The following is a 26,726-nucleotide window of genomic DNA, read 5'->3' on the forward strand; positions in this document are numbered from 1 at the left end:
CATACATGAGTCCTGAGAAGTCTGGAGAGAATCATTGATTCTCCAATGAAAAGTAGGGCAGAGGAGGCCAGAAAGAAAGAAGGAAATAATTAATGGGTCATGGTCAGGCCATGGAGAGGCTGCGATGGTACTTTTATGCACCTGAGAAAAATGTTGCAAGGGGACAAAAAAGTGGTCAATCCTACAGTGGCTATTATATGTGTGAGAGTAAAAAGTATATTCTTGGCCTCTGGGGTGGAGCTCTCTCCAGGCATAGAGTAAGCCATGTGACTGGAGGAGAGTGCACATTTGAGCTTCCAGGCCCAGGTCACGGGAGGGAGCAGCCCCTGGGGCATATTGTCTTTCCAAAGAAGAATCGAGGGCCAAGTTGGAGTCTCTTATGAGGAGCAAAGTCCCCTTAGCATGTTGCACCACTACTTAAAGAAGTTGGAAGAAAAGTTTGGTTTTGAAAATTGGTTGGGGGCGTAGTAGGACACTACGGTAACCTCTTGCCCATTGAGGGCGCCTTGGAGCAGCAGGTATCTACCTGTAGGGTCTGCAAGTTCTTTAATACAGGAGAATAAAAGATTATGGCTGAACGCAATCGTCACTCCCCGGTGCTTCTCAGGGGCCGAGGCCAGAAAAAAGGTGGGATAATGCAGAGAGAAATCTGGGAGAAGACGAGAATCTGGTCTCTTGCAAACATACTATATTAATGTGGCTAGTCTTAAGGTGGTAGAATGCCTTCGCCCGTTTAACAGGAGAGTTGAAGCCCTGTATATTATGTGAGTTGATCTCGAGGGGGGGGTATTGGCCATGGTGATGAAGAATGGGAAGATGAACAGAAGTTCAAGCAGAGGTTTAGGCAGTCAAGGGAGAGGAGTACTTCCATAAGCGAGAATATCCAGGCCTGCAGGGTCTTGGGCCATAGGAAAGGGGAGAGAGCGTAGAAAGGCAATAGAGTGCTGAAAGATCGAAGGAGGAAAAAGATGCATAACATAAACCACTCTGAGAGTGGAACACATCCTACGTATGGGATGTTGAAAGGAATTGACTCTCGTTCCCTTCTTGCACTGACTTCCGTCAGCCTCCTGGCATTGACCAGCAATTACCCTCAGATCTGGAGTCCACCTGAGACACAAAGGAAATAATAGACAGACACAAGGTAGTATCTCAGAATGAACTGAATTTATTCTTCCGTGTTTAAACTTATATATGAAACTTAAAACAATGCATAGAAATATAAGAACCAATCAATTGACAGGTATGCATTTAACCAATTAGAATATTACATACGTCAGTCATGCCCAATCAGTTGGCATATATGTTAATTATTAGTATATATGTCAAGCCTTGAACTTTTGGACACCTCAGAAAGCAGACAGTTCCTTTTTACCGTTGGCTTAGAATTATTAATACTCTCTCAACAGGATGTAGCCCACCGCAGACTTTCAGTCTTAGGCTAGCTAAGGAAAAAGGGGAAGTTGCACCTGGACAAAAAAAAGAGGAACTTCCTAACTCCTGACAAATTACCGTTTAAGACAAGAAAGTCAATTCTTTTAAAATACTGACTTAAGATGGATGCTGATTCTTAAGATGGAAGGACTTTGGCTCAGAGAGACAAGATGGTGGGACATCAAACTTAGGGGCTAATCCCTTCAAACCCCCTCTTAGGTCACACACGTGACCATACACCTTAGTCACAGGTTGGTACCTGGGGCCCTTAGTAGGTAATCAGGGTTCCCCATATACCAAACCAGGTTTCAAATAAACTGACCAGTGGATTTTCTACTCCTGAGCTTTCAGCTAATTCTTCAAACAATATTTGGAGGTTGTGAAGGGCTCTAATAATACTTCCATCAGAAACAGTGTTATGGGGAATAAGAGTACAACCGCAGGAGTTAAACATTTTACATACTTTCCCTTTATCAGCTAATAACATATCAAAACAGTATGGTTCTACCAAACTTTTGTTAACCATAGCCAATGTAGTTAACCCAATTTACATTCCTGCTAAACTGTACCCATATAATACAAATTCTGTAACAACATTACTATGTTCAAATCAGGCAAAATTTCCTGATACTGGTTTAGAGACTTAAAAGTAAATTATATAATCTGGTAACAGGGAATTTTCTTAACCAAATCAGTACATTCCTTCTCGGTGATATTATCTTTGTACACTCTAATTAGACAGAACATATTAGTTTCTTTTTCCTGAAAAAAGGGAACCAGTCTCAATGCCTAATCTATCTTTTGATTGCATCATTACTCCTGTATTTTCCTAGCCCCCAGGGCGAGCTGCCTACGGCAGGGGCAGGGACTGTTAAAAGGAACTGGTGACGGTTGTTCTCTGAAAATACTATTCCTAGCGGATTGGAAATGGCTAGTAACAAAACAATAGACAATGGGATCCATACAACTATTCAAACTACTCAAAGTTACTGTGACATGGTACACAATGAGGATGACATCCCGAGACACCTCACTGCGGACACAGAAAACCACTTGACTAACATGAATGGGAGTGAAACAGACTGTGAAGATGACCAGCACCATTATGAGGAGCTGTACCGCCTTCACCCGTCTCTCTCGGCTTTGGTTCATCTGTATTGACTTGGACAAAGTCCACATGATCCGCAGGGTGTAGAAAACAACAATCACCAAGGGAACAAAATACTCAAAACCTGTCAGCATAAGTAGCTGGAAAAAACAACAATGTTTGTGGTTAATCGTTGTGGTCAGTATGATGAAAGTTACAATTACAGCAAATATCCAAATCAAAACACAGATGCATTTGGCATAACTGGGATTTCTCCATCTGCGTGAGGCTCTGGCTTGCACAATGGCCAGGTAGCGATCAACACAGATGCAGGTCAGGAAAAGAATACTACAGTACATGTTCACAGAATACGTAAAACTGTGAACATAATAGCAGATATAACAGGTCTCTACATTACGGTAATACATAACAATTCGTGCTGGTAGAGAGAGACCCACTAAAAGGTCTGTCACTACCAAGTTAATGGTGTAAATAACAGAGGGTGTCCTTACTTTGGTCTGAAAACAGAACACATAAAGGGCCAAACTGTTCAGTATTATGCCCATCAAAAAAATAAGAGTTAATAATTAGCAACGCCACCCAAAGGCCATAGAACCTTTGATGCAAGGTTTCACCTGGGTTGGCTTGTTGAGGGATTTGGAATTGTTTGTCATTTGCTATAGATTCATTCAGTTCAAGTTCTTTGGATGGGTTGAAGTTTCCAGGGCTGACGAAGCACTCCATGTGGTTCAGATCAATCTCTCAGGACTTCTCTGGCTGCTTCTTCTGTATCTGTGTCTTTGCCTTTGTCTTGCTTCTTAGGGGCTTGGTTCACCCTTTTTACACATCTGGCATGGATCCAGGCCTTGGAATCCTCAGTCAGAACAGCGGTCCTAGTGACAGCGATCACGGAAACGAGTTGGTTCCTGTGGAAAAAAAAGAGAAAAGTGCCAGCAACATTACTTTCAACTTTGTCCAAAGTTTCAATAAACTTTCTCACATATTCTTCCTGAATCAATCCTAAATCCCCTCTTTCTACCATGAGTGGCTGTCTGGCCCAGGGAGTGGGAAAAAACCCATCCATTAAAACCTAAAAAGGGGGGGGGGTAACCTGTCTTCTTAGAAGGAATCATCCTTATCTCTATACCTGAACTCTGAGGGACGTTTCCACCTAGCGGCTAAACATATCCACAATTACCCAAAAATATTCCTGTCCTTTTCCTACTTCTGGCATGTGTGTAAAATCTACCTGTGAGCGGATAAAAAATGTTAATGTCTTGTCTTGTGGGGATTGTTCCTAATGTATGTAATGCATCTAGACACATATGATTTTACCATAAAGGGGGGGCCAGGGATGAAAAAAAATCCAGCAGTTCACATGTAACCTGCCATCCCCTGTGACCTATCCCATAATACTGTGAGCTGTGACCTACCCCATGATACTGTAAGATGAACAGAGGTGCACTAGCTTCTAGAATACATGGTCTCCCCTCTTGTGACACAAAGTCCAGTTAGTGGAACTTTGGTCACACTAACTACATTCCCCTTAATATCTTTAGAAGTAGCAAATGTACTGCAATATTTGATCTAACAGTGACATTTAAAATTGGAGCAGGGTCTAAAGTGGGAGGAATATATTTTATTCTCAACTTGGGGTTTAACAACAGTATAACCTCATATTCACTAAGTGGTGGTGTGTAAGGTGGTCTCATGTCCAAGAGTAAATGACATAGCCATTTGAATCACCATCACAAATAATAGCAAACTTCTGAGACACACAGGCATGCCTTGAACCTGTACCAGAACCATCTTTGAGAAAAAACAAAACAAAAGGGCGGAGTGTACCTCCATGCTCCCCAAGCCAGGATTCCTGACATAGTTTTACAATTTTCCCTAGCATACAGATAAAACATTTGATCATATGCGGGCAGACCAAGACCAGGGGCTATTACCATAGCATGTTTCAATTACACAAAAACATTACACATTTCAATTAACCATTTCTCAAGATCTGACATTTCTGAATCTGTGGTTTGTCTCAAAATACTGTCAAAGTAGGAACAGTCAGGTATCCATTGGCGGCAGCAACCAATCATGTCAAGAAAGGTAAGCATGTCTTTCTTGGTCAATGGGCGGGGCAGACCCATAAGAGCCGCAGCTCTCTTTGTGACTGAATTTCCTATCACCTTTTGTGAGGACAAAACCAAGGTATTCAACAGTTTCTTAACACCATTATAACTTTGCTTAGACACTTTATGATCACATATAAGATACACACTCCACCTGGCTGGCTGTCCGCACTGAAACCAACTAAACCATGGCTAGGAGTTCATGGCTTGGGGCCTGGAGGACTACAGTATAATCCTGGAGAAATTCACTCCAGATAAAACTTTTACTTCTAAAGTTAAAGGCAAAAATTAGCCATGTCTCCTTAACAGGAATTTGCTAAAAAAAAAACAATTTGTCAAATCAATCACTTGTAAAAAAACAACTCGGCATCAGGTGGGATGGAGGAAATGAGTATTGGTACGTCAGGTACTATTGGGACAATGAGAATTACAAGAACATTTATAGCACTCAGGTCCTGCACAAATCTGTAAGAAACGTCTGGCTCCTCAACTAATTTATTGGGCTGTTGTATGGTGAAATCATCTTTCCAAGGATTCTTGCCTTGAAACAAATGCTCCACCACGGACACTATTCTTACCTCCTTTATTTTAAACAAAAGGGCCTTATTTATGAAACACAGTGTGGCCTTGTATTGGAATGCAGGAAATGAATCCCACATCCAAGGAACTTTCTGCTCAAACTTTATATTGTTTCAGCAGAGAGTGAGGGGTCATATTTCAATAAACACTGTCATAACAGGGACAGTTGGTATCCCGGCAGATTAAGCTACAATACCTCCTTTCCCAGAGTTTTAGATTAACACTAAGCTTTCCCAAGAGAACAAATCAACTGGACAATTGGGTATGATTTTGAATAAATGCTCTAGCAGCAAAACAAAAAAACTGAAAAAGGTGGTGCTTTAAAAATGTCAGTGGGTTTCCCACCTGTTCTTATAGAGAGTTTTCCACTTTTTCAGCGAATCCTCTCCACATACTGTTTCAGGTGGTGAACTCGGGATGTCTGTTACATCCAGACTATCACTCTCCCTTAATACCAGGGAACCTGAACCAGAGGATTCTTCAAAAAATAAATCCTCCTCAGTAATTGGAGTGAGAACAATTCTCCCTGCGGCTTCATGTGTGGCAGGAGTTTGAACTACACTCTGAGAATCCTCGGGAGTTTGAACTGTAGAAGGCTGTGTGGCAGAAATCTGAACTGCACTAGTTATTTGGTGTGTCTGTGCAGATATTAATACTGGTGATGTGGGAGGTGCAGTGGGAATGGGATTTTGGACTACATAATGGTTGGTTAGGAAATCAACAATTTCCTCTGTAAGGGTGGGATAACCGTACGGTGGAGGGAGTAACATGAGAGGGTGTGTGGATCTGTCTATTTCTGACTCTAATGAATGTATTCTCGCTGCATCATCATTCCTCACCTCGGCCTTCTTTTGCCGCTTATTTTTCCTATAAAACCAAAGCGGAGCAAACGTCACCCAAATCTGTCCACCCCTGGCCATATACCTTGGGTCCCACATGGGGTCTCCTTCGTACCATGGGAATGACTGTTTTTCTCCCAGACAGAGTCCCCTGACCATATCCATATGAAAAATATCATTATCACCACTATAGGGAAATGGATCCACACTGCCCATTACTTCACTCCATTCTGCTAATCTATCTACCCAGGGGTGAATTAAAGAATAATCTGTCCCACAGATACGGGCTACATAATCTATACACGCTTCACCAACTTTTGGGAGAGGGGGCTTATTCCTACTCTGACTTCTCCCCATATCTTACACTTGAATATATCTGTATCACAAATCTGTCCTATAGGCTGTAATGACAATTTATCCTATAAAAATGCCTGGACCTAAGATACTTTCTCTAGTCTTTCTCTAGTAACTGATAAAAGTGAAGATTATAACTTGGGTGTACAATACTTTCTAATAATATTCTGCCAATCTTTTCTAACTTACAACACAATTTAAACAAAACATTTACATAGGCACCCAACTCTGCGTTACCACGCAATCACCTCACCCAGATCATCAACCAATAAGGCTTATCTGGGTGGGGTGGGGCATGTCACACGGAAATTGACAATACCTTCAGTGACCGCTGGCCCATACACTTACCAACTGGGCACTTGTGTCACACAAACAAATTATCTTATACTTCTATGCGATAGGAAGAAAAGCAAAGGTTTGCAGGGCAATAGTGGTCAACCCCGGGCTTTTCCTGGTTTCTTCTCAGAGAAACTCTTTTTCAATCTCTTCTCATAAGAGATTGTGCAGTTCCCAAAACTGCCTCTAGTCTTTTCCAAAAGACCTTTGTGCTCCCCACAGCACTTTTTTGCGCCTGGCCACTGACGTCTTAAGACGCGAAGCCCAGTGCTTACCTAAGGGCATGAGATTTCAATCAGAGCCTTTCCGGCAAGAGACTATTTGGCACAATGACAAAAAATCTTACTTACCAAAAAAGGGTGATTATCTCATCCCGGACACAAGCCCCCAATTGAAAGGAATTGACTCTCGTTCCATTCTTGCACTGACTTCCGTCAGCCTCCTGGCATTGACCAGCAATTACCCTCAGATCTGGAGTCCACCTGAGACACAAAGGAAATAATAGACAGACACAAGGTAGTATCTCAGAATGAACTGAATTTATTCTTCCGTGTTTAAACTTATATATGAAACTTAAAACAATGCATAGAAATAAAAGAACCAATCAATTGACAGGTATGCATTTAACCAATTAGAATATTACATACGTCAGTCATGCCCAATCAGTTGGCATATATGTTAATTATTAGTATATACGTCAAGCCTTGAACTTTTGGACACCTCAGAAAGCAGACAGTTCCTTTTTACCGTTGGCTTAGAATTATTAATACTCTCTCAACAGGATGTAGCCCACCGCAGACTTTCAGTCTTAGGCTAGCTAAGGAAAAAGGGGAAGTTGCACCTGGACAAAAAAAAGAGGAACTTCCTAACTCCTGACAAATTACCGTTTAAGACAAGAAAGTCAATTCTTTTAAAATACTGACTTAAGATGGATGCTGATTCTTAAGATGGAAGGACTTTGGCTCAGAGAGACAAGATGGTGGGACATCAAACTTAGGGGCTAATCCCTTCAGATGTGTGTTGCGGGAGAACTCTACAACTGGACACATGGTGGATGCTGCTTGAAAAGAAAAAAGTGCCGGGGGGGGGGGGGGGAGGAGAAGGTAACAAATAAAAATATCTGTGCACCCCTATGCAAAATATATAAGTCCAAGCAATAAGGGGCAAAGGAGAACAATAGATAGGGCAGGAGAGGCTCTGGAGTGCTCCCAGGTTTCCTCATACAATCGGTAAGCATGAGTTGACATGAGCTGATAGGAGCAAATCAGACATAAGCAATAGCAATAAATAAACCCATGATTGGGCATAACGGGGTCATAACGACTCAAGGCAAAAAGCTACAGGGGCTCAAACAAACCCCAATGTCGGACCTATCACTAGGAACCGACCCCAGTAAGAACCGGGGGTGAAAACTGAAGGTCTCTAGTGAGGCAGTGTGGGAGGGGTTGGAAGGGGAATGGAGAGGGGAGTAAGGGGGAGAAGGAAAAGGGTGGAAGGGAAGGAGGGGGGGGGTGAAGGGGAGGAGGTGCAGAGAATGGAATGGGGGAAGTGGATGGGGATAGGAGGGGGTCTCAGGGTGGGGAGGAGAAGAGAGAACCAACCTCACATGGACACATGAACAAAGTAAGCAACATGAGAAGATGCAAAACAAAATGAGCACTTACACACATTAAGCCAAACTAAGTATGGGTTAGGTTGCAAATGTTCATACACTGGTGTGCCAATAAAGACGAGGCTAAATGCCAAGAGGTGGGTGATTAATTGTTCCAGCTGGGGGGATGGGTTCCCTGAGTGATCATCTAGCCTGGAGGCCCCTGGTCATGGGAGTCTGGGGGTTGAAAGGCTGCATGTGGAAAGGGTCAATGTCCGAGCCACGGCCAACCAGGAGGTCAGTGGCAGAACACACTGAATAGTCCTCTGGGTGATGCAAGAAAACAAGGGATTGATCCATAGGACAGTTCAGGGTAACATGTAAGAGGGCTAAGAAACCCAATTGTGGCAGAGTAAAGGTAATAGCCCAAGTTGAGAGCATGGGCTCCACATGTGAGGCATCAAATGTGGATCTGGGCCAAAATGGGAGAGGCCACAGTAGACTTAGTCCTGAACATCAGCCCAGATCAGATCTCAGCTGGTTATGGATGAGGTGTAAGGAAGAGAGCACTTGTGGCCTTTATCTTTCTCCCATGCTCGGTCCAAGAGATATGATGAGCGGGGATGGTGAGGACCCAGCTGGAGGTGGAACATTTTCTTTAGATGGCAGGAGACGCAGCCTCTCCAGAATTTCCTGGGCTTTTTCTGGGGAGTGCAGAGTATGTGCCCGTCCCTGATGTGAGGGAAATTCTCCCAATCGGCACAGCCAGCTATAGTTGGCAGTGCGGATCAGTGTATTCTGACAGTGAGGAAGTCTCCCCACTGGCAGAATGCAACAGCTCAGCGGGAAGGATTCCCCATCCACATTGTGTGTATGGATAAGGGAATTGAGTGATTTTTCTTTTGTTCGACCCACTGGTTGAATGAAAAAAATGACTTGTGTATGGCCAGCCTTACACTGTGAATCTTTTGAACTGCATAGTAAATTCAATGGTGAGTACTCGACATTGGCATCTTCTTGTTATAAATTCTGCTGAAAAATCTGTGAGCAGATGACTGGAATTTTACTGATGTAATCTTGTCCTGCAGTTGGGGATCTTTCACTGATGCTTCTGATTGCTTATGATCTGCCTCTCTGTGGTGAACCCAGATGACTTGCTGGCAGGGTATTTTTGCTTCCAGCATCACTTGTTCTGTTAACTTGGAAGTCTGATAGCTGCTTTGTCTTGCTCTGCCCCTGATCCCACCTTTGGTCATGCCCCAGCTGCATGTTGCCTGTGAGGAGAGAACTGCCCAGCACTCTTCCTGTAGCATGGGGAGGAGAGGAGAAAATGCTTCTCTGCTGTGTTTACTTCCTCTTCACTGGCCCACTTGTTTCAGATTTTTCTCTTCCTCCTCCTCCTCCTTTGGACAGTACTTTGCTGAACCAGAACGTTCTCCTCTTCCAGGTGCTCCTCTCCCACTTCCTCTCTGTGAACCTCCTTGTCCAAGCAGATTTATTCCATGGTGTCAGTGGTTTCTGACTGGGCAGTGGTGATAGCATTGGTGGTGCTCCTAGATGTTTTTTTTTTTTTTTTAAATTTAAATATTTATTAAATTTTTCATGTTAATACAAAAACCCATAAAGGGGAAAAGATTCTCATACACATAGATATTTATAACATTTCTACTTTTCCCTTAATAAAAACACTTTTCTTTCCCATCCCACTACCCCCCCCCCTTTCCACCCCTCCTCCCCCTCTGCAGACTCTAGCCCATTTTGCTCTCTTGAGGCTTATTAATTTTTTACTAACATCCTAGTTCATATTTTCCTATATTTTTCTTTCAATCCTGCTCTTTCCCATTTTTCCCATCTCCTAAAATAAACTCTCATCCTATCTTCCTGCATATGGTATGCTCTTTCCATTCTACCTATCTGGTTCACTCTGTTAATCCAGTCATCCTCCCTCGGTACCTCAGATTTCCGCCAAAACTTGGGTATCAACCCCTTCGCCGCATTCAATAAGTACCATATACCTGAATCTTTATATTTATTTACAGATGTCTCCACATTGTGTAGGAGGCACATCATTGGGTCTAACCCTATGTCAATTTCAGTTATATCTTCAATCAATTTGACTATTATCTTCCAAAAAGCCTGGATTTTCGGACATTCCCACCATATGTGGAACACCGTGCCTATCTCTCCACATCCTCTCCAACACAAATTTGAATTTTCACCACTCATCTTGTGCTCTACACTCGGTGTAATGTGCCAACGTGTCACACACTTATAATTAACCTCAACCTCTCTCATACTAACATTATCGTGTATCAATCTAAACATCTTTCTCTGTCTATCTTCATCAATCTCCATTCCCATATTTCTTTCCCATTTTGTTACCAAGATTAACTTTGTGTTTGTGTCTAATTCTGTGAGTATTCTATACACTTTTGAAACACCGTGCTTCCCATCCCTTTGTGTCTCTAGCAACCTTTCAAACATATTCCACTCCTCTTTTGATCTCAGGGGTTTCGGTAGATTCCCAATAAAACATTTCAATTGATGATGTTTCCACTCATCTATTCTAATAAAAATATCTCCCTTCTTCTCTATTAAATCTTTTAGTGATCTCAATTCCCCCTCCACCAAAACATCTCTCAGTTGAGTATCTTCCTTTCTAAACCATCTCCCTGATATCTTAATCTTTCCCGGGGGGAAAGTACTCAGTGTTTGTGAGAGGCATTAATATAGAATTAAAATCCCATTTCATGCTTTTGTGTAAATTATCCCATACCCTAAAGACATTTAAAGTGTAGATACTTGTGCTTTCTTTAATTCCCCTGAACTGTGGTGGAACCCATATCATCTGACTCAATCTAATGCCACTAAGATCTTTTTCAATTGTTACCCAGCTTTTCCCCTTATGGTTAAATGTCCAGTCATATATTCTTGCTAAAACCACTGCTTTATAATATCTCTTGACATCTGGTAGACCCAATCCCCCTTTCTCTTTAGTCCTACTCAATGTTTCATATGCTATTCTAGGTTTTTTATTCTTCCATATGTATCTTGTTAGTATTTTTTTTATTGTCTTGAAGAAGGCTTCTGGAATTTTAATTGGTACCATTTGAAATCTATACAGTATTTTAGGCAGGATTACCATTTTAACTAAGTTTATACGTCCTATCCAGGATGGGTTTCCTCCTTCTAATCTTTTTAAATCTTCTCTGATCTCATTTATCAAAGAGATATAGTTTAATCTATACAAATGCTTAGATGAGGCAGTGAGTTTTATTCCTAGGTATTTTATCTCTTTTTCTCTCCATATAAAGGGGAATTCTTTTTGTAGTTTTTCTTTTTCATTCTTCGATATATTAATATTCAAGATCTCTGTTTTCGTTGGATTAATTTTTAAATTTGATAGTTCACCGTACTCCTTCAGAATCTTCATTATATTTGGGAGAGTTATTCGGGGATTCCCCACATAGAACAATAAGTCGTCCGCAAAGGCCGCAACTCTATGTTCTATGGATTCTATCTGAATTCCCTTTACTAATCCACTATTTCTTATTATTGACAGCAGAGGTTCGAGTGACAATACATATAGCAGAGGGGACAATGGACAGCCCTGCCTTGTACCATTAGACATTCCAATGGGTTCTGATCTCTCCCCATTTACCGTGATGATTGCAGTGGGCTCCCTATATAAATTACTTATCCACTCTCGCATTCTATCACCTATTCCCAGCACTTTTAAGTTGTCCATCATAAAACCCCAGTCCACTCTATCAAATGCCTTCTCTGCATCAATTGACAAGAGCACCACCGGGGCCTTCCCTTTTCTACTTTTCTGAATAAGCATCAGGGTTCTCAGGCCGTTATCTCTACCTTCTCTCCCCGGTACAAAGCCCACCTGGTCTCCATGGATCCATTCAGGCATAAGATCTCTCAACCTGTTTGCTAACACCTATGCATACAGTTTAGTGTCTGTGTTCAATAATGAGATAGGTCTATAGCTGGAGCACTGAGACGGATCTTTTCCCTCCTTGTGGATAAGTACTACATGGGCCTGTAGGGATTCTCTCCTCACTTCCATCCCACCTCCCAGAGCATTCATATATTTCTCCAACTTGGGTAACAGTACTTCACTAAATTTCTTATAGTATTTAACTGTATAGCCATCCGGGCCTGGGCTTTTCCCCCCCACTGTGCCTTTTAATGCTATTTTAATTTCTTCCTGGGAAATTTCTGCATCTAGGGTGTTCAACTGTGCTTCACTTAATTTTGGTAATCCCGCATTTTTTAAGTATATCATCTTTTTTTCATTGATTCCCTCTTGAGCTACTTTTAGAGGGCCTTGGGGACTAATATTATATAACTGTTTGTAATACTCCGTAAACACTTTAATAATCTCTTTATTTGAATGGACCAACTCCCCCTTTGAACTTTTTATCTTTTCTATATAGTTCCTATTTTTCTTTTTATTCAGGGCTCTCATTAGATATCTTCCTGGTTTATCTCCCCATCTATATCTCTCGTTCAAAACCCTGTTGTATACTCTTCTCTTCTCCTCATCCATCAACCTCTCTAGTTCATCTTTTTTATCCAATAACTTCTGTCTCGTATCTTTTGTTATTTTCTTCTTATGGATCTGCTCCAAGTCCAATATTTCTTTTAAAAGCCTACTAACCCTCTCTCTTCTTTCCTTTTTCTTCCTTGCCCCTGCCGCTATCAAGATTCCTCTTATAAATACCTTGTGGCTTTCCCAGACTGTAGCTATCGATACCTCCTCTGTTTCGTTCTCCTTAAAGTATACCTTTATCTCTTTCTCGATTTTCTGAACTGAATCCTCATCCAAAAGAAGAACCTCCTTTAACCTCCACCCTAATCCTCCAGTCCACCTTCTTCCCCATCCCATTTTCATTACGACCGGAGCATGATCCGAGAACGTCCTTGTCTCTGTCAATTTTAACCAGATGGTCTATAAGTTGATGATCTATTAAGATGTAATCTAATCTCGAGTATATCTCATGTGCATTAGAGAAGAAGGTATAGTCTCTGTCCTTCATATGCTTTATTCTCCAGGTGTCCACTAGTTGATATTCATGCATCACTTTTTTAAAAGATCTCAGAGACCTACTCCCCTCTCTTTGCACGGAAGAGGTATTATCCTTTTGTGGGTCCATACAGAAATTTAGGTCTCCAGCTACTATCAGGCACCCTTTTTTAAATTCCATTAATTTTTTCAACAAACTTTTCATATACATCTCCGGTTTTTTATTAGGGCAGTATATGTTGGCTAAAGTACACTCAATCCCCTGAAGTTTACCTTTTAAAAATAAAAACCTCCTCTCTGGGTCGGTTCTTCTATCTTCCAACTCAAATCTCATATTCTTTGCCAAACCTATTGCAACCCCTTTTGCTCTTTTAATTGGGGAATCTGCATAATACCATGTTGGGTAGTATTTAGATTTCAACCTCACGTTTGCCTCTATCTCAAAATGCGTCTCCTGTAAAAATACCACTGACGTAGCCCTATGATGTAACTCATTAAATAACCTAAATCTCTTCCCTGGACAACTCAGTCCGTTTACATTATAGGTTATAAACTGTATTTCTTCCATCATTCCCAATTAACTCCATCTCTCTTCCAGATTGCCTCTTCCTCTTTATCCCATCTGTCATGCAGAGTATTAACCCAATACCTCCTCCCCTCCCTCCCTCCAACCCCACTCCCATCCCCTCCTCCCTCCCTCCCATTCCCCCCTCCCACCCCTACCCCCCCAACCCCCCTCACCCTCTCCCTCCCCCCCCTCCCCCCCCTCCCCTCCGCCTCTCCACCCCCCCCCTGGCCTCCTATGCCTTTGGATCATATTCCACTTTTGATCCCTCTATAGGGGTTTGACTCTACCCATGACCGCTTACCGTCCCCCCCTCCTCCCCGATGTCCCCTTATCTATTGTTTCTCTATTTCCTCTTTTAACCAGCTGCCACTTTCCTGTCCCACAAATATCCAACTCTCCCTCCTCCCCTTCCCAGCCAGATATCACTTGTCTCTGCAGTCCAAATTTGTCACAAAATTCTTCCATATCCTCCGGGAATCTTAAAATAGCTGTTATTCCATCCCTCCACCCAATTAAGCTTAAATCACAGCCCCATCTGTATTTCACTCCTTGTTTTTTCATCGTTTTTCATGGTGGTGCTCCTAGATGTTGACTCTAATTTATGAAGTAATTTTCAAGAACCTTTTCAATCCAGTCTTCCATTCCTTTCCTTGTGCACTCCAAGATCTGCCTCAGAAGTGTCTTCATGCTGCCAGAGTAAACACCCCTGTGAGCCCAGTAGTGTAGCTCAGGGCAGGGGCGGACTGACCATTTGGAAACTCGGGCACTCTAGGGGGCCCCATGAGATGCCCCTGGTACCTTTTTTTTTCATAGGCTTTTTTGAGTTTGGAATGGGTGGAGAAGCTATTAAACCACCTATACAGAGCATGCTTGATTTAAGAGTATTGTAGAACCTAATGAATACAATGGGCATATAACTGAGCTTGTTTCAAGATTTGAGATCATTGGTTTAATTTCAATGCCACTCGTTCACTAATATAGCAAGCTCTATATTAGACATGTGCACGCTGGATTTTTCATTTAGTTTTGGATGCATTTGTTCATTGAAGAATTTTTGTTTTGTCATTATGTTTAACCAATTCAATTTTGGAATTCATATTGTATGTTTGGCATTCATTTTGTATCTTTGTTGGAATGGGTGCATTAAAAAAGTGTTGCATATTTCTACAAGATTGCTATATATTCTTCATATTGTCAAATCAGACGGATTCAATATTTTCAGATGCTAGTCAAATCCACCAAGAGAAATGGCATGAGCTGATTGGACAATATCAACTGTTCAATCGAATGCACATCATGCCAAATAGAACAAAATTTCGATCCATTTGTTATCCAAATCTGAATTATCAAACATATTTGAAAATTGAGTTCATTTCCCCATGGGTCCGAACTACTATAGCATCATGTGACGTCCTCCGAATGAAACAATTGCATTCATTCATTTTGTTATAACTTGACTATGTCCATTCGGAGATTTGTATTGTATACATCCAAATCTCCAAAAATGATATTTTTATCTGAAAAAAGGAACCAAAATTTAATTGCACATGTCTTTTTGTATTGTTATTAAGGCAAATGAAGCCTACTGGGGGGTGTGTGTGTGTGTGTGTGTGTGTGTGTGTGTGTGTGTGTGTGTGTTTTTCCTGAAATAAGTTTCTTTTAGGTCTTCACATTTTATTTGCATCTCTAGTACAAGTTTGAGATGCATCTGATTTTTTACCTTTTTAGGCTCCATGCACACAGGGCGTTTTAATAACGCTTGTAACGATAGCTGTGTAAAGCCACGTTAAGTATGCGAGTTTTTCAGCGTTTTTGCATTGGCGTTTTGCCGTTTTTTTGGGGTTTAAGGTTTTTAGCATCTTACGAAAAAAAGTTTGTTTTTTTTTGCTCAAAATAGTCCAAAAACGCCAGTTTACCACATTTTGCTGTGTTTTTCAGCATTAGAGCTAAAAAAAACTCCTAGAAACCCATTAATATTTTTTCCAGCCAAAAAAACACCCTGACAAAAAACGTTGATTACAGTCTGTGTGCATGGACACATAAGATAACATGTTGGGGAGTTTACTGACTAGAAACAAATGCCAAAAGCCAAAAACTGTAGAAACATCCAGTGTGCATGAGGACTTGCTTTGCTGGAAAAAAATATTGTAATTCATAAATTACTTGGTCATCTTCAGTGTAATCCGGCATCCTAGTGTGTTGTATCTTTATTTGTAGAGAAATTTACAATATATAAAAGCTTACTTGCAACAAAAACACAATCTTTCTGTTTTTATATTGCATTTTAGTTCCCAATTACTTTTAAAATCGTGTCGCTATAAACCACACAGCTTAGGTAGCCATGTAAATATAGGCTATATTTTTGTTCTTTTCTTGTAAAATACAACTTTTATTTTTAGATTACGAAAGAAGCAGAAGAATTTATTGTTGAGCAGTATCGGCGACTTAGACAGCGAGATGGAAGTGGAGTAGCAAAATCTGCATGGAGAATTACAGTCAGACAGCTTGAAAGCATGATACGATTATCTGAGAGCATGGCCCGTATGCACTGCTCTGATGAAGTAAGTAAAACCTAAAGTAAAATTTGAAAAAGCATTATGATAAATATTAGGCAAAAGGCTATATTTTTATTTTCTAATGCTTATGTGTGTCTTTAAAAAAACAAAAAAAAAAACAAAAAAAAAACACATTACCATGCCAGAATGGTATGACCACTGGGGCTGCTGTATTACTCTATAGTAGTAGCATTTGCTGCATACAGTGAGCACTGGTGTCTTCCTGGAGGGGTTTGAGTGACTTTCCATGGCTACCAGAAAGAGAGGAATGCTTACTTGGCAACTTGGCCAGTCAGTAATAGCCTTGTATTTATATCACTTGTTATGAATACATGGGATTCCTTGATTGGCGAAAGTGTCGATTGTGATATGATCTGCCTGCCTCTCCACCTTGGCCTATATGAGAATGCTCTTGCAACCCAATGAAATTAACTGCTTCCTGACCACCCTATAGCAGAACTACTGCTACAGGGCACCAGGGCTGTGCAAAATCACGTGTATGTGTGTATGTGTGATGGCACTCACAGGGAGAACCCAATAAGGGACACCACATACTGTGATACTGTGATAGAGAACTTTATTCAATCAATGTGGTGTCCCTTATTGGGCTCTCCCTGTGAGTGTCGTCATCCGCAGAGCCTGCTTTAAAGGTGACCCCAGACGGTGATATACACCAAGGAACCCTGAGCACCCAATACAGATGGGACCAGACGGTGTATAGGAACCTGGCCTGACCTGGGAGCAGATGACCTTAGTAATACCCGATGAGACAGGATTTATCTCATATGTGTGTATTAGCACACTTCTGGTGAGTGCGCATTTTACTTAATCAGACACATCTGCCACCCTGGATCAGATTTCTACACGTATTGTGATCGTACAAGATCCTCACGTTGGCTGTTTTATTTGGGACATTCACTCACTACGGTCACCACATGGTGACATATTTTGCACCCTATATATTTTGCACCTTATATCATTAAGGTTTTATATTTTAACCTTTGAATGTATTATCTATTTTATCTTTGTATTTATTACGTATCATGTTGCACATTATGCTTTAGCGCTGCACCCATTTATTGATAATAACATAATCCTGTCCCAGTGCTGGAAATGCAAAAGTTGCTATATTGACCTAGTTTTTTTTTTTTCTCCTTGCTGTTGTGGGAAAATAAACCCTTAAATATACACAAAACACTTCAAAAGTGGTATGTGTTCATGATTGCTGGCTATGGTCCTGCTTCTTTTGATGGTAATGGCAAAACAAAAAATATGGCAAACAAGTTTTTGGTTGTTTCATTTTGTGCATTTTGTTGCTATTTTAGCAAATTTATACATTAGAAAAAAATTTAATTTGAATAGCAACTTGAAAAATTTAGATGGTACCTATTTTTTTTGTTCTGCCTGGTGAAACTGTTGCATATTTTGATGTCTTCATAGCCGGGGGTTCCCAAATTTTTGGGGCTCCTGAAGTGATTTTATCCCCATATGCTCTACATCACAAACTGCTCTTTTGACACACTTGAAATTGATTCCCTTTTTCGTTATAGGTTTAGAGGGAAACCTTCCTTATCGATAAATTTCCGATTCCTACTTTTTTTTTTTTTTTCCCAAATACAACTGCCAAGCATTCCAAAATTATAGCACCAGAATGTACAGCATTTTAGGAGACAAAGTTAAGTTTTTTCCCATGCCTATGGCTGAGTTCCCAGTCTGTTTTATTGATAATTTCTGGTTCAATCCCTGATCTCAGTCGGATTGCTAGCATGTTTGTTATAAATTGAATATATTTCTACTCTTCGACACTGGACAGGTCACAGGCGCCAGTTGTATGTCTGAGAGCAGATTTTAGATTACTCCTCCTCTCTGAGACCCATTTGGGGGTTTTGGTAACAGGATGGCTCATCAACATTGGAAGCAAGTACAGCATGAAGTAGGGGGGTGGGGTAGCCTGTAAGGTGTTTTTACCTTTTTCATTTTTTTTTTTTTTTCTTCTGAAAAGGTGAACTGGATTATAGCAATTTTTACATTTCCACTATGAGCCAGTTTATCTTTTTATATATAAAAAAAAAAAAGTTATCACCAAAGTAATACTTTTTTTTTTTTTTGGGGGGGGGGGGGGGCAATAGTTTCTTGTGAAAGTACCGGAAAAAAAAATTGGTTTCTATGCAGAGCTGCACCTGATTTTTGTATGCTCTGGAGTTAGTAAATCTCCCCCTAAATGTTTCTAGTATGTACTTTTTTACTGCATCAATAAGAAAAAGAATATATATATAAATGGTGGAAAAAGTAATTGTAAAAAGAGATTTAAAAAGGCAGATCTGTACTTTGCATCTATCGTTTTACACATTTTACATGTAATCTTTGTATACAACATGATTCTAAGATTACTGCTTTAAACGGTGAATGCTGTGTTTTTTGCTTTATAATAAAAACGTTTGAACAAGAAAAAAAGTCAGAAATATATTCACTAAGGGGAGTAAGGAGTTTTTCTTCGATGACCTTAATCAGTCTTAACTGGGGTAGTAAAAGTACTTTTTTAAATGTATTGCTCCTCACCTGATGTGATTCGCAGATTATTGTTCCTTAGCTGATGTGATATGCAGACAGGGGCGGACTGACCATTTTGAAACTCGGGCACTGCCCGAGGACCCGGGGTCAATAGGGGGCCCCATGCTCCAGGTACTTTTTTCATAGGCTTTTTTGAGTTTGGGCAAGGACACAGGGGCCCCATGATCCTCTATTGCCCGGGGGCCCCATGAGTTGTCAGTCCGCCCCTGTATGCAGATAAATGGTAACACCTACATATAAATATAATAATAAATAGAGTGTAACACTGCATTGTTAGGCTGTGTTGCTCAATGACACTTTCAAACTATTTGAAATATGTTGTCATTTTACAGCCAGTTATTGCTGGTATTAAGTGGCTGGGGAGAGGAGCAGGACTTAGGAGATATATCCTAAAACTGAACGTTTTATAGTCAAGAACACTTGGCATAGGTTCATGTTGTGGCAGGTTCCTCAACCTGCAGGCAGGTTGCAGATGTGGGGGTGCCAATAGTTCTTATTAACACCCCCGTGCATTGGAAAGCAAGGCTTATTTTCGGGTGCATGAAACCGCCTGGTGCCGCAGCGCCATGCAGCTGTATTTAAGAAAGGGTCAGGAACTTTTTTCCTGCATTTTCCACAGGTACATTCAAGTGATTGGGTTGCCATGCCCATGCAAATATGACATGCATGACCTGCTATAGTGAGAACCTAAGCTTAATGATAATGTGTTCTTTGGCCCATATGTTATATCTGGGGAAAAAAGACAATTCCACTAAAGATGTTCAAGTAGAAATTGGCTATTTGAAGTAAGACAATCAATTCTGCTATGTAGGATACCCACAATTGTGCATCATGGCTTCATTCCCCATCCAAAGGGAGTAAGCATTTCTTCCCTTTTTTTCAAATGTATACATCTCATGACACCTAACAAGACAGAAAGGACTTACAGCATGCCTTGTGGTTTATCTTCCTGGTAGTAGCTGAGGTCTGCTCAAATGAGCTGTTGACATCCTCCATGAGTGGTAAGATTCCACACTCGGCTGTAAGAGTTGTGTGTGGTGCTCACAGCACCCTATTCTATGTTGTATACGTGAATTTAGAAGTGTACTGGGGGACCGGAGTACTGGTGCTTAAATGCTTTTCGGTATATTCATTGTATATGTATGCCATAATAATTTTGGCTCTTCTGTAGAATGTAGGATACGTCAAAGTATAGTTACAACACTGTATACATGTAGCACTACCCCCTTGGGGATTGCTGATGAATTTGGGTCCCCCTATAGTCCTGCACAGCCAGTCATTCAGCATCCTCCGCACAAGCTTTCATCTGGAGAAAGAAATCAGTTCTGGAACATTGGTTTTATTTAATTGAGGGGACTAGAATGTGGATAGGGTAAGGGGGTATAGGATGCCCAAGGGAACTGAAATCTGAAGACAACTTTCTGAACTATTCAGCACTTCTCCTTCTTGAAGCAACACAGTCTCTGTTGGAGTGCTAGCCAGCAGCTCCTAGTTGTACAACCCCTAGATGAACTCCTCTTCACCCAGCAATCTGGAGGCTGTCTTCCTGAGCAGGGGATCTGGCTCCTGTCCCTTTTTAAATGGTGAACAGTCACTAACAGGGGGCTAATCTGGTTTCCCACCAGAGTGCTCCTTCCCTATCCATCCAGAGGGTGCAGGTGTACTCGCTGAGATCCTCTCCTGTACCGCTTGTGGGTTGGCTGCTGCTACCAGTCCTATCAGCTGGGCTGCTCCTTCCCTGCGATACGGGCGGTCCTCTCTCAGGGGGCTAGTGAGTCCCCTTTCCAGCTCCAGGCTCACAGGCAGGCCCCATCTCACTAAGCCTCCTGGCAGCCTTCCTCCTCCAGTTTCACATTTACTTACACCTCTCTCTTGCTCTCCAACCACCACGCTCCTGCTACTGAGCAGGCTCTTTCACTTTTAAGGGAGTCCCAGCTCCTTGCCAAGCCTTCTGTTGGGAATTGGCTGTGGTCCCTGTGGGAAGTGGCTGGGGTGCAACCAGCCACTCCTCAGATCCACCCACTGCTTCAAAGGCCCTCCTCTGAAGGCTTCAGAGAAGGGGAGAATTCCAGAGGGGCTGGCCTGCAGAGTCTCTCAGCCCTGACCACAATTTGACTCCTCTGGCTATTACACCTGAGCTGCTAACCAGCTCCTGACTAACTACTAGGGTCTAACTCCTGCTAGCTGTACTAAGTAATGTTGCAAGTAGCTCCCTTTTATACATTTCACGGTACTATAGCTACATTCTTTAGTTCTATGGTTTCCAACCTTTAACAAGTTTTTTTTTTTTTTTTTTTTTTTTTCAAAGCTTTGTTAAACTAAATGGTACTATAAAAATAACCACCTGTGAAAGTTTGTACAAGGATTTGCAATAAATGTGGGGCATTTTTACTCAAACATGCATGTTCATTATTTCAGGTTCAACCAAAACATGTAAAAGAAGCATTCAGACTGCTAAACAAATCAATTATCCGTGTGGATACACCAGATGTCAGCTTCGATCAAGCTGAAGATGAAAAGACCGTGGAAGGTAAGGCCTTTAAGGAAAAGACAACTAAAAATCAAAAGCTTTTTACATTTTAGAAATGTTTTACTTTCACCATCGTTATATATAGTATGAGTTCTTTTGTTTTTTTTCCCCCAAGTTTCCAAAAAAGTGGATACAGAAGAGAGAGCATATATCTGCCCCTATTATAGATAGGTTCACCTTTCCTTTCAAGTCAAATCTGTATTCAGGGTGTAACATGTCACTGTTGCAGTAGCCCTGCACCCCCCCCCCCCAATCCCCTGCTGTGACAGCCACTGTCACAATTTTTAAAAAACACGGCTGAGCAGGGCTCTGCCCACTGGCCTCATCGCTCATAGTAATGTGAATGAGAGAACTACAACTACCATCAGCCACTGTGACTGACGGCTTGTAGTTCTCAATGATCTAGCTGGGGCTGATGAGCACTCTAGCTGGTTTATTGATGCTTTGTCTTTCAGTAACTGCCTGCCTGCCCATATGAGCAGCCTGAGATTGCACCCCAAAAAAGTACATATTCATTTTTTTTTTTTTTAATTGACAAAGATGAACTTATCCATTTAAGAATAATCCAGCAACTTCAGGCATCCTTTTCCTTTTAAGTGCTTCTGGTATAGGACTCCTGGCCATATAAGCAAATGGGGCTGGTGATGTCACTGGTTAACGATGCCAAACAATGCAAGCTCCTCTGAGTCCTTAACAAACATTGGCAGCAGGAAACTGTCATGTGCAGTATGACAGAAATAATACAATCACTATACACGAGGACCAGCTACTGCTGAACAGGTATAGGTTTAGAAATATTCAGAATACTGGAACTGTTGGTTTGACATGCCCCTTAAAAAAAAATTTCCAATGTTGATCTACACCTGTCTTCAGTAGGGATGAGCTTAAAGCTGATCTCCAGTTTTTAGTTAAGTTTTAAATAGTTTGTTTGGACCAAGCTGTTCCAAAAGAATGTTTACCTTCACTACAAGATGTGCCCACTGTGTGCATTGTACAAGTTGTATGTAGCCTCAGCAGTGGGATGGGAATTTACTGTCTCAGCCTGACTTAATTTTGTTCCAGGAATGAATGCAGCCATTCACAAGTTTCCTCTGGTTGAGGCGGAGAGTATGACATCATCACATCCAGTCAGATGCAGCCACTGTTTGGGTGAATCTGACTATGCCTCCTGCAGCAGCCATCAGAAAACACAATTTGTTGTGTGCTTGTTTTTGGTTTTTTTTTTTTTTTGCTGAATAACCATGTATGGCCAGCTTTAGGTAAATCTTCCATGCGAAGGTGAGTGTTTAAAGACTGTGTAGGTTTTTGCTTTGAAAGCCAAGGTGTCTTTAAAAATATTTATATTCTTCAAAAATGGGTAGTTTTAAAGTGAATTACAGGATTTTTCTGTGGGAATTACTGATTTGTTGTGATAGACGAACAGGTATTTCAGCAGCTACTTTTAGTTTTATTATCAGAACTAATACATTTAAGTAATTATTGCAAGAGGGTGTTTACAAAATGGTGTGGGGAGTGGACACATCGTAAAGAGGTTTGTCTGCCTGGTCTCATTTATCTGACATTTCGGGGCTACAGGGGACCTGTAACTACGCTCACTCAACTCCTCTCCCTCACTGGCACATGGTTGATGCGGCAGCAGCACAGGACTTGGCGGGAGAGCAGGACAGCCTTGGCAACACAAACATGTCTACCCAGATCAATATCTATAAATCCGTGCACTTCCTAAAAATCTCTCAAAACTATCCCAAACAAGAAAAGTAAACCTTTCACCCTTGAAAGTATGTTAAATTCTATATCACCTTTTCTCGATACCCCAATATACTCAATGTCTAAATCATCCCAATCACATGAAATAAATTACAATTTTAAATAAAATAAAATATATGTCCCACAACTGAAATTGTCCAACAGAAATTCCAAAAGTTTCTGTGTAAATATTCCAAAACAACTTGCACGTACTCCAGTGTAGACTTTCCAAAATCGTCGTGAACCTCCAAAACAAAAAACTTTAGTGTATTACCCTTAGACTACATTCAAATATGAACCGTGATACCGGTGTAACATGCAAACTCCTTAAACATGCACACTTCACACGTGAGATAAAGCAAACAAAAAAAAAAAAAGAGGGATCACGTTTTATTGTGCTGTGGATATTGTAATCACTATAATTAGAATCTGAGAGGAAGATTATTAGAATTTTTATAGAGATATAGAGATATAGAGAGATATAGAGAGATATAGAGAGAGATAGAGAGAGATAGAGAGAGATAGAGAGAGATAGAGAGAGATAGAGAGAGATAGAGAGAGAGAGAGAGAGATAGAGAGAGATAGAGAGAGAGAGATAGAGAGAGATAGAGAGAGATAGAGAGAGAGAGATAGAGAGAGAGATAGAGAGAGAGATAGAGAGAGAGATAGAGAGAGAGATAGAGAGAGAGATAGAGAGATATAATTTTTTTTTTTTTTTTTGCTTTATCTCACGTGTGAAGTGGGCACGTTTAAGGAGTTTGCATGTTACACCGGTATCACAATTCATATTTGAATGTAGTCTAAGGGTAATACACTATCTAAAGTTTTTTGTTTTGGAGGTTTACGACGATTTTGGAAAATCTACCCTGGAGTAGATGAAAGTTATTTTGGAATACTTACACAGAGACTTTTGGAATTTCTGTTGGACAATTTCAGTTGTGGGACATTTATTTTATTTAAAATTGTAATTTATTTCATGTGATTGGGATGATTTAGACATTGAGTATATTGGGGTATCGAGAAAAGGTGATATAGAATGTCTACCCAGATAGAGTCCCTTAACTTCTCTGCCCTAAAACCAGTTGCCAAACGGCTTCAACTACTAAAATCAATCACCTTCAATCGGATATAGGATTGTTCCAAAAGGACTTGGATGGCTTTCAGGAACGTATCGCCAATGAATAGCAGTGGCTCCCCTCTCAGGAGAACAGCCAGTATGAACACACTGCTGATCTCCATACCCTGAAAATCAAAGTTGGATGTCTGGAGGCTTGCGCTGAAGGTGCTGAAAACTGTAACTGGCACAATAATCTTAGGATTCTTGGACTCCCTGAGGGCTCGTAAGGATCTGATCTAGTAACTTTCACTGAAGAGCATGTCCATTGCCTCCTGGCAGTCAGAGACCCAGAGGCACTAACTCTCGCCTTCATTTTCAATCTCCTCAATTTTCAGGACCAGGACCTGGTTTTTTGGGAACCCTGCAAAAAAGGTGATCTGAAGTATGAGAATAACAAACTCCTTTTTTTCCCAGACTACTCGGTGGAGACAAAGTGCCAGAGGAAGTTCTATGATACCATCTGAGATTAACTTTGTGTGAAAGGCTTGAAATATAGTATGCTTTTTCTGGCCAAGCTGAGGGTACAACAAGTGCAGTTTACTTCCCCTGATGAAGCTGCCAAATAATGGTTGGATGCTATACACAAGTATTAATGACCATATCTAATCTTTATTGTGTCTTACTCAGGTCCTTCAATTTTTCTGAAAGATAACCCTACTGCCTCCTGTTGTTTTCTTGGGACAGCTGGGATACTGTGATGCTCATCATTCATACTGAGTGCTTTATAATTCATCCGAATAGTACATTTTTGTGACATAAAGTAATTACTACAAGCTTAAGGGCGACCAACACAAAAAAAGAACATTGGGGAACTGGAGGAAGTGCAGAGAAGGGCAACCAAACTGATAAGAGGCATGGAGGAGCTCCGCTATGAGGAAAGATTAAAGGAACTGAATTTATTCTCTCTTGAGAAGAGGAGATTAAGGGGGGATATGATCAATATGTATAATACAAAAGGGGGGATATGATCTCCATGTATAAATACATTAGTGGTTCATATAGTGAACTTGGTGTAGAGCTATTCACCCTGAGGTCATCACAGAGGACAAGGGGGCACTCTTTAAGTCTGGAGGGAAATAAATTTAATCTCCAAACACGGAAAGGTTTCTTCACAAAAAGAGCTGTGAAAATTAGGAATAGACTCCCTCAAGAGTTGGTTCTGGCCAGCTCACTGGATTGCTTTAAAAAAGGCCTGGATTATTTATTGGATACACAGAATATAACTGGATACTAACATTTATAAGTAAAGTTGATCCAGGGAATATCCAATTGCCTCTCGGGAGCATATTGGATCAGGCTTTGCTGTTGTTTTTGTTTTTTTGCTTTCCTCTGGATCAACTGTGGGTGTAGGATTATTCTACCTTCTTTTTTTTTTTTTCCTTTTCCTTATTTAATAGTTGAACTGGAGGGACTTTGTCTTTTTTCAGCCAAACTAACTATGTAACACGTGGCAAGTGCTGTTAACTTGTGTAGTTTTACTTTATAGCTGAGCTATTCCTGATATATTTATGAAATTTTGCTATGTGTATTGCCGCAAATTGTATGTTCTCTTTGTGTTGGCAATGACCAAAAATTCTCACACCTAATTTCTAAATGTAATTTTACACTGCTGAATTGGTAAATGAGTAAAATGTAGCTTAGAATTACATACACACATTAGGGAGGCTTTCATGTTTGATTAGAAGAATGCAAAGAAAAGTTTATTCTTCTCAAAGATTTGTGTCATCTTTGTTTACTGTTTCTATTTCAGCTGAAAATGAAAACCTAGATGTCAATAGCAAGGAAGCTATGGAGACAGACCAAGATGAAGAACCAAAAGAAAAACCTGCTTCAAATGCTACATTAAAAATGTCTTTTTCAGAATATAAGCAGATTTCCAATTTACTTGTCTACTACATGCAGAAGATGGAAGAATGTAAGCTTTGCATGTGTACCCCTTCAAGCCCTTCCCCCACATAAAAAGCATCATTTTCAAAATCTAAAATGTTCAAAAGTAGTAGCGATGATAAATAATTTAGTAGATCATATTTTCAAACATGTTGACATACCATCTGACCATGTGTACTTCTGTCCCCAGGAGATTCCAGCTGCATCATGCTGTGTGTTTAACACTGTAGCAATACATCTGCTTGTAGTAAAAAAAAAAGTCCTCAGCAATCTTCACCAAAGTAGTAGTATAATCCACACAATGTTAAAATAATGTGATTCAGACGGGCAGACTGACCATTTGGAAACTCAGGCACTGCCCGAGG

The 26,726-nt window shown here is 40.8% G+C and overlaps 1 protein-coding gene and 1 pseudogene across 4 annotated transcripts in view; one reads left to right on the forward strand and one right to left on the reverse strand.

Moving 5' to 3' along the window:
* Positions 1–26,726, forward strand: part of LOC149469272 (maternal DNA replication licensing factor mcm6) — a 128,105-nt gene that overhangs the window by 94,334 nt on the left and 7,045 nt on the right. For 2 of the 4 annotated variants that reach the window (XM_089669483.1, XM_089669482.1), the window contains exons 13-15: positions 16,355–16,516; positions 21,500–21,611; positions 26,225–26,389. In XM_089669483.1, the coding sequence (XP_089525609.1) occupies positions 16,355–16,516; positions 21,500–21,611; positions 26,225–26,389 (439 nt within the window). Of the gene's footprint in view, positions 1–16,354; positions 16,517–21,499; positions 21,612–23,099; positions 23,135–26,224; positions 26,390–26,726 lie in introns of all 4 variants that reach the window. The other 2 variants (XM_089669484.1, XM_089669485.1) reach the window with 2 other exon arrangements.
* Positions 2,248–3,318, reverse strand: LOC149469273 (G protein-coupled receptor 20-like; annotated as a pseudogene).

The sequence above is a fragment of the Staurois parvus genome, unplaced genomic scaffold, assembly GCF_062004578.1.
Source record: "Staurois parvus isolate SC_StPar_1 unplaced genomic scaffold, SC_StPar_1.0 ptg000077l, whole genome shotgun sequence".
In the NCBI taxonomy this organism is placed as follows: domain Eukaryota; kingdom Metazoa; phylum Chordata; class Amphibia; order Anura; family Ranidae; genus Staurois; species Staurois parvus.